The following is a 10,842-nucleotide window of genomic DNA, read 5'->3' as shown; positions in this document are numbered from 1 at the left end:
CATTATCTACCACGGAGAGTCATGAATAATGATAATTATCATTTAAAACAAAATAGTTATCACTCACTACCTTCAAATCACTATCTGGCACGTCATTCAATTAAATGCCAGTGAGATGTAATATGCATCAGAGGGGCATGAGCGTTCATCACATGTATTACTAATGAGAATCAAATGCTTCGGGACATCAAGCCAAGCGTGATTGTAATATGCATTATAACTAGTTCATATTCAGAATTAATATTGTCTATTAATCCTAACTACTGTGCATGAGAAGGTAGAAGTGTGCTGTACAAGGAAACAGACGTTATCGTTTAGATGTTCATAAGCATGTACTGTAGTGTACCGCACTTCCAAAGCACTTATCTCTAACCGATAAACCCACTGCAACCTCCTTCTGTTCTCCATGGATGACCTTTTAGTAAGTGAGAAAAGATCCAGAGAGCACTTCGTTTAATAGGACGCTTATAAGTGTGGTATGACTTTGTAAAGCATTTGTGTAGAGCTTACGAATTTAAAAGCCTTTTTATGTCTGTTTGTTTCATAAAAGGTGACCCAAGTTACAAGTGTAACTGAACTGGGTCACAATGTCGAAAAGACTTCATAGCAGCCTGTTGGTTATGGTTCTAATTAATTATATATAAAACACAGACACCTCCAACAGCAGTCATTAACTTATTTATTATACTGAATTTACAAAATGAAAAGTAAAAGACTTGAATAAACAGTATTGTACATTTTTATTCCTGTATTTAATGATCTTCTTTTGAAAAGTGTTCCACTGTACACAAGGCTGATGAAGTTTAGAACCTTTTTAAAAACACCCAGAAGATAAAGTGGACTTTCCCGGTGTCGGGGCACGGAAGGAAGGCGGACACAGGTTCGGACACAACCTCTTTACTGCCAATGAGATGCAGGGAACCCAGTTTACCCATAATAACGCCCAGACTTCTACTGGTACATGAGGGGGAATAGATGGTAGAAACGAACTGATAATACTCTGCCATCTTGTGCTTCTACATGCTTATTATGGTCTTACTACAGTCTATAGCAACTAAACATCGCTCAATGTTTCTATCCCATACATACACTTAAAATAACAGTTGCATATTTAACAGTTAATCCCCACCATGGTTTAAATAGAGCCTTTGGAGATGAAGAACTAAAATGTTTTGTCGGAGGAGGATCTCAGTGGCCTTCCCTTGACCGCTAACACTGAGATTAGAGTTCAACCCAGGTTTAGGATCAGATAAACAATCAAACAATCTGAAGGTTAACCAGTTGGGTGATGAATACATCTGACCCTGCTTCAGTGGTTAGGGGAGAATTAAGACCTCAAAATGTAACCTGTCCAGGTACACAGCTCTCAGACCAGTCTCTCTGTCCAACACAGAGCACTAATAACTGGAACACATCTGATGTTGGCCTAAATGCAAACTTTTTCAGACAGCACTTTGTCAGACACATTTTTTATAAGGCATTCAAGTTTAGCTTTCATATCTTTAAACGGTCAATTAGAAATAGTAATGGTCACAATGTCTAAATCCCCATATTGGGTTTTGTACTGAGTGAGGAGGGCACATCTCATCACTCCTCTGTTGTCAAACCATTTCACAAACACAGCGAACTGAATGGAGATACTTTATATTTTACCACATCAATATAAGGAAGCGTTAAACATCGCTGCCGTCTAAACATGTCCAGTAGTCATTGTTGTTAAACACCTGTAGGAGGGATGGCGGAGAGAGAAGTTCCTTTAATGTTTTATGAGCCCATGTCAAACACAGTGGTATTCTTTACCCCAGACCACACAGAGCAGCATGACCTATTCCAATACGAACTAATTCAACAAATGGAAACTAAAACAACGGTGACTTCAACATGGTGATTTGTAACCGTGATGACCGAAATATTTAAAAAATAATTGTAAAAAACAAAAGTTAATCTCTTCGGGTTTGGAATGAAATTCTTACAGTATCGAAAAAGAAAAAAACCATTCACCTTCATTGTCACTGAATGATATGATGCTAGGTATCGTACAGGGCAGGGTAGATAGGAAAGTCATATAAATACTTCAGGGTTGGGTAAAGCATTGCCCCCTTAAGAACAGAAAAACAGATACTCCACAGTATTGACAGATGCCCACACAGCCCCGGGTGTGTGTGTGTATGTGAGGGTTATCTTTAGGGTTCGAGGGGTGTGTGTGTGTGTGGAGGTGATGGAGTCACAGGTTTACCTGAAGGGGCACCCTGCTTTCTCCCTACACCTATGGGTGCGATGGGTGGCAACAAAAGGCATGCTGAACTGAGAGAGGTTGTATATAGAAACTCCCCTGGCCAGAGGATGGGGGGAGCAAAGGGGCGGGGAGCCAGCAGGGGGTGGGGCAGACACTGAGCTGTATGGCGTGGTAATGGAGGGCAATATGGGGGAAGTTGGAATTATCTGGGGCAAATTGGTAATGTGGAGCAACTGAGGGCTGATACAGGAGCATTGGATGGTAGTGTGAGGGAAGGTTGGGGACAGATAGCTAACGAGAGCAGTTTAAGGGCCGCAGTGTTAGAAGGTCTTCCTGTGGATGGCCCGTGCTCTGTCCTCCTCATACTCCTTCTTACTGACCCACATCTTCTTAAAGGTGTCCAACGACGCCAGGATGGAGCCACTACACAGAACACAAGAGGGATGAGAGGTGAGTGAGTGCCATCAGGTCGTAAATCACAGCTGGCCTGGAACATTGCTTGCTGCCTCCAGCCATTAGGGATTCAGTTTCAATGACTCAATATTTTGGACAAACACGGACAAAACGTCAACACATTTAAACTAGCAAGGGCAATGATCACAAATGAGTCATAACGTGACTAATAGGCTAGGTTATCTATTTGTGTGGCCATTTATTTAGCGAGCTACAAACACTGAGACTTTTTCACCCCCATGTCGTTTTTCTGCGGCTACAGCTAGAGATGCAGGTGTCATATGGTTAGCTAGCAAGACATATGAAGCACTTTGCTAGCTAGCGATGCTGAACTCGAACGACTGTTATCCGCAGTTAGCATATGTCTTAGTTGTCCATCCAATATATTTGGCATCGATCAAAATGGGCAGGGAGGCAGGCATGTTCCCATTCAGTTATTCAAAATGTGGGTTGGGACCAGCATGCATTGGGTGACAAGCATGCGTTGGCAGGCAAGCTGCAGAATGGCGAGCAGGCTACCATTCCCCATCGTTTATCAGTGCTATTTTAACGGCCAACCTCGAGCGGAAAAAGTTTCAGAGGGTTTATCTACTGTTCACTCGTTAGATTTTAGCTCATCTCGCTCTGGCTAACATTAGTTGTTCATCTTGTTGATGTGGATAGGAAACTGAGGGAGAGAGAGCCTAACTTTTCATGGTTGTTTGAGCAAAAAGACTGTAAAGTTCCCAAAAGTAAGAGGACTCCTGTGGTGTTTACATATTTTCAGGTGTATTTTGTGGGTTTTGGCAAATGCGTTCTAATGATCTAATGTCACGCTGTTCCAACTGCCTGTAAACACACAGTCCAGTTCAAAGTGAATGACGGCAGGCCTGTGTTGCATATGGCTTATTTGCAAATTGGACTACTGTAGCTCTGATTGGCTATGGCGCACCGGTCTGTGTAGAGTCCGGTCCTGGACAAGACAGATGTTTTTATTAGGTTTTAATTTACCTTGGTGTCTATCAATTTTCCAAACGCACGGCCGCTTTCCCACTCTATATTGCTATAGAATTTTCACAAATGCCTCACTCTACGTCATTCCCAAGCATTCTATGAAAGTATGAACACTTAAGATATGGTAATTTTCAAGTTGTCGCTTGTCAGAAAATGTAAAAATATGAACAGATTTTAATACGATTTCATGTTTCTAAAACCCTTTAAAAACAGCCCGCGCCATGGTTCATAAAATTATATAAAACGCACAGGAATTCGTGGTAGAAAGGTAGCTCCAGTAAATGGAGCATAACTTTTGAATGGTTTAGGCTAGAGACATACGGTTTTCAGCGATGTTAAAAGCGCAAGTATGACCGCCACTGTGCTCTGTTTTTCCCTCTATGGCACTCAGAGGCTGCGTGACAGCGGAGCCTAGTCAGACTGGTCTGTGCTAAAGAGGCAAAATGAAAAGACACTATGTATCCACTTTGCTCGCGCTGCTCCAATAATTACACACATGTAACAGAAGACTTGTCAATTTCTGCACACCCCGGCTCGCCATCGCGGCTAAATTAGATTTAAAGATGCACAGAAAGAGTGGACGGGGAGACGCAGGTGAGTAATGGTTGGTAGAGGATGCAGCTGGCTGATCACAGCGGACACACGTGATTTTGAATGGAGCACTGATCCTGATCTGACGTCATGCTATTAATTCCCTTATTAAAATGCGTAGGGATGCATTCTGTGCTCAGTCAATGATTTCCATACTTTTTTTTTTTTCTCCCCTCTTCGGATCTACATGGACAGCCTATTCTGAGATCAAAAACGGCGAACACCGCCAATAAGCAACGAGTTTGCATCCCTGGTGTGTGTGTGTGTGTGTGGTGATCTCTTACCCAATCCACGTGGAGTACAACCTCTCCTGAGGGGCGGAGATCTAGACATAAAACAGAGCAAGGGAGACAGGAAGTCAGCAGGGGTTTGCTGATGTGACAACATCCTGCCAACATATGCTAAAAAACATTGGGCGTATATACTAACATGCTGAGCTCTGGCCAAGAAGAGGCCCCTGGGCATGAACTTGTTAGCTACTATACCTTGATTTTCACATCTTTGGGAGCGAGCTTCTTCACTTCGCTTAGTAGCCTGTCACCGAAGCCTACAGCAGAAAAGACTATGTTAGCTAACAGGGTGTGTGTGTTTCTGAACAATGCTGAGCTAAGGAGCCTTAAACCACATGAGAAAACAACCACTTCCCATTCACAACATACTGGTATTAGTTGATGTTGAACAGTCAGTTTGTGTGCGTGTGTGTGTGTAACCTTTGAGCAGTGTGGATCCTCCAGACAGTACGATGTTGGAGAAGAGTGTGCGTCGGAGGTCCATGTCAGACTTCTGGATAGCGAAGGCCAGCACCTCGTGGATCCCCTCGCTCTCGTCTCCAATCAAGTCTGGCCTGAACAGCAGCTCTGGTGCTCGGAACCGGGCTGGACCAATCTGGACAGGGGGGCAGAGGTCAAAAGTCAAAGTTAGGGTCAACTGGGTGTCAGAGATTAGGCTCAGGGTCATCATGGTGATTATGATGTTGTTGATGTTTGTAATCCTTCAAAAGAAAACGAAAAAGGTGTGTGTGTGTGTTAAACACTAACATCCAGCGTGCTGCCGTCGGGGAGGGTGTACTGGGCCTTATCTGTCTCCAGAGTCTCATCCTTCTGGGGGTTCAGGGACAGGTAGCAGGCTCTCTGAGGACAGAAACACACACATTATCGACACATTCCTATAGACAGCTATAAAGCCCTGTGTTTCTTTTTGTTTGGTGACACGTGTGTGTGTGTGTGTGTGTGTGTGTGTGTGTGTGTGTGGGTCACACACGCACACAGTCCGTCTCGTACCTCTTTGATGGTGCGAACCACCTCAAACTCGGCGGAGGTGTGAAAGTCGTAGCCCTCCTTGCGTAGTAGCAGTCGGAGGTAGCGGGACACGTCCCTGCCAGCGATGTCCACCCTCATGATGGAGTGGGGGATGGCAAAGCCCTCGTAGATGGGCACCGCGTGGGTCACCCCGTCGCCCGCATCTAACACCACTCCCGTGGTGCGCCCTGTCGCATAGCTGAGCAAGAGAGGTATGAGAGTATAACATACACACAAAAGCGTGAGTGAGACACTACCACACACAAACACACAGTGAAACACACTCACAGACTGAGGACTGCCTGCATGGAGATAAAGAGGGCAGGGACATTGAAGGTCTCGAAGAAAACCTCAGCAGCCTTCTCCCTGTTCTTACTGGGGTTCAGGGGAGCTTCAGTCAACAGGACAGGGTGCTGGAGGGAAGGAGATAGAAGGACAGTTTTATCGTCTGTGACTAAAGCCAGTGACCGTGGCTACTGAAGGAAGCGTGTGGTCGACTGTTCGGCAATGACCACCAAAACAAGGAATGAGGTTGTGAAGAGAGGAGAGGAGAGCTCACCTCCTCTGAGAAGGTCTGCAGCTGTTCCTTGGAGTAGACGTACTGCCAGATCCTCTCCATGTCGTTCCAGTCCTTCACTATGCCGTGCTCCATGGGATACCTCACTGACAGCAACCCTCTGTGCTCCTGAGAGGGGAGGGGGTAAGAGAAGGGTTAGATAGAGGCTTGTTGAGACAGGCCCACTCATAGTGTGTGTGTGTGTGTGTGTGTGTGTGTGTGTGTGTGTGTGTGTGTGTGTAAGCCTATGGTGTGAAGCCTACCTCTGCTTTGGGTCCGATGAAGAGGTCCCCCTCCAGGGCTCCTGCCATTACACGCACATGCTTGGGACGGCCCACACTGGATCACACACACAGTGGAACACAACAGAGTCATAAACACAACACAAATCCCTTGGATGCTATCTGACTGAATATCAGCGGTGTGGTGTTGGTGTAGGATAAGTAAAAATGGAGATCTTACTAGTTGGGGAAGCAGTATTTGGGGATCTGGTCTCCAGCAAAGCCAGCTTTGACAACGCCTGAACCCTAGGGAGAGAAAGAACGATATAGGTAAATAGGAGTAGAAATTAAAACAGAGAGGAGAGAAATGGGTCCATATTGAGCTAAAAACGACTTGTGTTGTCTGTCCCCACCCAATGCAATTAGCACTCCTCATGTGTGTGTCTCACAAGACACCGCCTGAAGCTGAAGAAGGCATCATCCCTCTCTGGATGAGATATTACACTTTGCAGCCTTTGTCTGCTGGGTCATGGCAGCATCACAGTCCCTTCTTTATAATTCAACTTTTCATAAGGGTTTGAGTACCATTCTAGTAAAACAGTATGCTACTTTTATAGCTTTAAAAACAGAGCCCATGACAGGCCTCAGAGCTAATCAGGGCAACAGATGACACAGGTAGTAAGTAGTACTACGTTGACAACAACCTGCAAGGTCGAGTACACTCATTCAGGATAAATATTCTAGCAAATAAAATTGAAAATGCACTTTCAAGTAGGTCTTTTTTGGATTGACTTTGTTCATTTTTAGACTGGTATGCCCTAAGGCGCATGATCAGTGACTGATGGCGATAGTTAGCGCTTGCTAATGCTGCTAGCTAGCAAATTTCTCTGGCAATGCAGGGCTAGCATCAGGGTCGTTCCACTTCAAAAAGCATAAGAAAATGGATTGACACCCACCATCTCAGATTGCTCTTAAAATACTGATATAGCTACTAACAGATACAATTAGCATTCCCTAAAAATCCCCCCCAAATTGTCAAAATCAATCCACATACTCCCCACGCCAATCCCACTCCAACAACCGGTAAACAGTATAAGTTATGTATGTTAGACAAGTAGTATGAAGCTGTGACTTGGAGTATTGCTTCTCCATACTATGTCATGTATTCCCTGTAAATCTGGTGATGTTTTTCCTCCTGTTCGGAGAATGTGTAATTGAAGTCGCTTGCAATATTTACCATTATACCAAGTTGACCACTAGATGTCATTGTTTCTGCTATACCGCCACACTATCCATTTGGCTGGACTCTTGTGTGTATCAAATATATCACAACATTTCCTTTGCAACTTTAGACGGTAAACCAATCGATTTAGCTCAATTCAAGCCAGTCCTCCATGAAAGCAATTCAGTTTGCCCATCTCTTAGCAACCTAATACTTCAACCCAACTCCCCTTGAATAGTCCAACAAGTGGCAGCTCTCTGAGAGGGCTATCCCTATTCAATTCCCATATGAGTACGTTTTCCGACAAGCCCAAAATGTTGATGGATAAATGGGCTAAAATAAAACAACACAAATGGTGCAAAAATGTTGTGACAACCCTAATAAAATAATGAATTGCATGGCAGTCTTATGTTTCCCATTTTTTATTAGTATCAGGAAACAGCTCTATATGTATGTGATTAGTGACATTTACCAACAACAACAAAAAACACCAATTGCAAAACCCCTATACAGTGTGTGTTCGGGACTTTCACCATTAAAGACCACCAGAGACCATAACATTGAAACCATTAGAACTCCTCTAGTCGAATAGTTTGCTTGTTCACCAGGAATGGTCTAACAAAAAATGTTAAATTTGGGTGCAATCAAATAGTTTAATTTCTCCAGGACAAAATTACATTTTATGAAAAAAATGTTTCAGGAATGTCAATCCTATCGGTTTCTAACTACTGCAAAAAAAATATCAGAACAATCGGAGATGGTGGGTGTCATGGCTTGCTGAAATGACATGGAACGACTCAGCATAGATGGCTAGCCGTTAGCAAGCCAAGGTGGGGTTCGTCTCCCGGCGAAATAATGTGTCTAGCCGGTGTTGCAGCTAGTTACCTAGTAGCTGATGTGACTATAATTTGATCATATGCATCTTGTTATTCTTCCAGCACAGAAAATATGATGGAGATGTAGCTAGCGTTATACAGCGTTTAAATGAAAAACCAAGCAACGTAAGCTGGATAGCTAGCACTCGCAAGCTGGTTCTACAGCACACAAGTTAGCTAGCAAGCTATGGAATGCAACAAAACTAAATCGACAAAGAGACATTCTACACGCCATGCACATGGGAAGAGCTAACTATCTAGGTGCAACTGGAATATATTGATGAATAGCAAGCTAGTACACAGTATTCAATACTGTCAGCTAACAAAGCTTCCGACACAATAAGCTAGCTAACCTTCCTGGCTAGTCATTTAGCGGGCAAGTCAGGGTGTGGGTGAGTGACATCATACTTACATTATCGATCACAACCGGCTGGTTAGCTATAATGTCATAGGACTCCATGACGAACTGATTGTTTAAGATATGTTTCAATAATTCCTTCAATAAAATGTGGCCTATTGGATATTTTAATCATGTAAATAACGCCCTGTCACTCTGGGCTCATGCGACTCGCTGCCGATGCTTGCTTTGATCACAACCCAACATGGTGTCTGGTTGTCTAGACGGACACAGGCAACAGCCAATCGCATTGCTGCCAGCTGGAGTTTACGTGCTCACTGTTAAACCCTCTATTCAGGGTTGTCAGTGGGTGCACCGTCTTTGGCTGGCTGGCTTTTCCATCATCTTCATGAATACGTTTATCTTCAGCTAAATCAACTTTGCTCCCTTGACAAGATGACTAGATGAGCATTAGGGAAGTTATATTTATGTGCATGTTTTTGAAATCATGGTTAATTAGCATTGGTAATGAGCTATTACTGAATATAAGTTATGTGTAGTGTATCTGTCGTAAATTCCAGAACACCCAAAAATGCTTAGATAAAAAACAAATGACAGTTTCTTTCTCTTTAAGAATAAAGTATCTGTAAATCAGAAGGACTGTTGTGTATTTTTGGCACTGAGGTATGGATTTTTGGCGGTCAGTAGGACAGTCAGACCTCTGACAAGCAAAGCAAGAAAAAGCAAGACCTAGAAAGAATAACGCCATGACTTTGGCGATTTCCCTTCAAAATAATAGTATTATAATGACGATGGTAAAAAATTATACAAATGGAAAAAATTCGTAAGATTTTGTAAGGAAATGTTAGCACTTACAATTTTGTTTAACCAGTTAAATTAAACTAAATGTCATCGAAAATGTAATCAACATAATACCCAAAAGTAATTATCACGAGAGGGCAAAAAACAACTAGTAATGCTGTATACTCCAATAAAGTAAAATTAGCTGAAAAACACAATACAAAATATAATAAAATTATGAAATATGAAATATGATGTATTTCTATTCAACCAAACTGTATGAATAAGGCTAGAAATTAAAGTCAGAAGTCAGTTGAAGTCAGAAGTTTACATACACCTTAGCCAAATACATTTAAACTCAGTTCTTCACAATTCCTGACATTTAATTCCAGTAAAAAATCCCTGTTTTAGGTCAGTTAGGATCACTTTATTTTAAGAATGTGAAATGTCAGAATTATAGTAGAGAGAATTATTTATTTCAGCTTTTATTTCTTTCATCACATTCCCAGTGGGTCAGACATTTTACACACACTCAATTAGTATTTGATAGAATTGCCTTTAAATTGTTTGACTTGGGATCAAACATTTCAGGTAGCCTTCCACAAGCTTCCACAATAAGTTGGGTGAATTTTGGCCCGTTCCTCCTTACAAAGCTGGTGTAACGGAGTCAGGTTTGTAGGCCTCCATGCTTTTTCAGTTCTGCCCACAATTTTTTTTATGGGATTGAGGTCAGGGCTTTGTAATGGCCACTCCAATATATTGACTTTGTTGTCCTTAAGCAAAATTGCCACAACTTTGGAAGTATGCTTGTGGTCATGGTCCATTTGGAAGACCCATTTGCAACCAAGGTTTAACTTACTGACTAATGTTGTGAGATGTTGCTTCAATATATCCACATAATTTTGCTTCCTCATGATGCCATCTATTTTCTGAAGTGCGCCAGTCTCTCCTGCAGCAAAGCACCCCCACAACATGATGCTGCCACCCCCGTGCTTCACGGTTGGGATGGTGTTCTTCGGCTTGCAAGCCTCCCCCTTTTTCCTCCAAACATAACGACGGTCATTATGGCCAAACAATTATATTTTTGTTTCATCAGACCAGAGGACATTTCTCCAAAAAAATACAATATTTGTTCCCGTGTGCAGTTGCAAACCGTTGTCTGGCTTTTTTATGGCGGTTTTGGAGCAGTGGCTTCTTCCTTGCTGAGCGGCCTTTCAGGTTGTGTCGATGTACTGTGGATATAGATACTTTTGTACCGG

The 10,842-nt window shown here is 42.8% G+C and overlaps 1 protein-coding gene across 1 annotated transcript; it reads right to left on the bottom strand.

Moving 5' to 3' along the window:
• Positions 1 to 661: 661 nt before the first annotated feature.
• actr1 (actin related protein 1, centractin) lies at positions 662 to 9,097 on the bottom strand. The gene is made up of 11 exons (XM_021590661.2): positions 8,858 to 9,097; positions 6,590 to 6,654; positions 6,391 to 6,466; positions 6,131 to 6,256; positions 5,860 to 5,984; positions 5,554 to 5,770; positions 5,311 to 5,403; positions 4,984 to 5,158; positions 4,759 to 4,820; positions 4,558 to 4,598; positions 662 to 2,659 (listed from the first exon to the last, which is right to left on the bottom strand). The coding sequence occupies exons 1-11, from the start codon at positions 8,903 to 8,905 to the stop codon at positions 2,557 to 2,559; spliced, it is 1,131 nt and encodes a 376-aa protein (XP_021446336.1). The 5' UTR covers positions 8,906 to 9,097; the 3' UTR covers positions 662 to 2,556.
• Between the last annotated feature and the right edge of the window lie 1,745 nt (positions 9,098 to 10,842).

This window comes from Oncorhynchus mykiss, chromosome Y (assembly GCF_013265735.2).
Source record: "Oncorhynchus mykiss isolate Arlee chromosome Y, USDA_OmykA_1.1, whole genome shotgun sequence".
NCBI classification, from domain to species: domain Eukaryota; kingdom Metazoa; phylum Chordata; class Actinopteri; order Salmoniformes; family Salmonidae; genus Oncorhynchus; species Oncorhynchus mykiss.
Note: the sequence above shows the minus strand (reverse complement) of the source record. Positions and strands in the feature narration are given on the sequence as shown.

What these genes read in the sequence shown, in the direction of transcription:
- actr1 (XM_021590661.2), bottom strand. Translation starts at nt 8,905, where the DNA reads ATGGAGTCCTATGACATTATAGCTAACCAGCCGGTTGTGATCGATAAT. An exon ending in CCGACGGCAGCACGCTGGAT is followed by an intron (nt 5,159 to 5,310) that starts GTTAGTGTTTAA and finishes CCCCCTGTCCAG; the next exon opens with ATTGGTCCAGCCCGGTTCCG. An exon ending in TTGTACTCCACGTGGATTGG is followed by an intron (nt 2,660 to 4,557) that starts GTAAGAGATCAC and finishes TGTTCTGTGTAG; the next exon opens with TGGCTCCATCCTGGCGTCGT.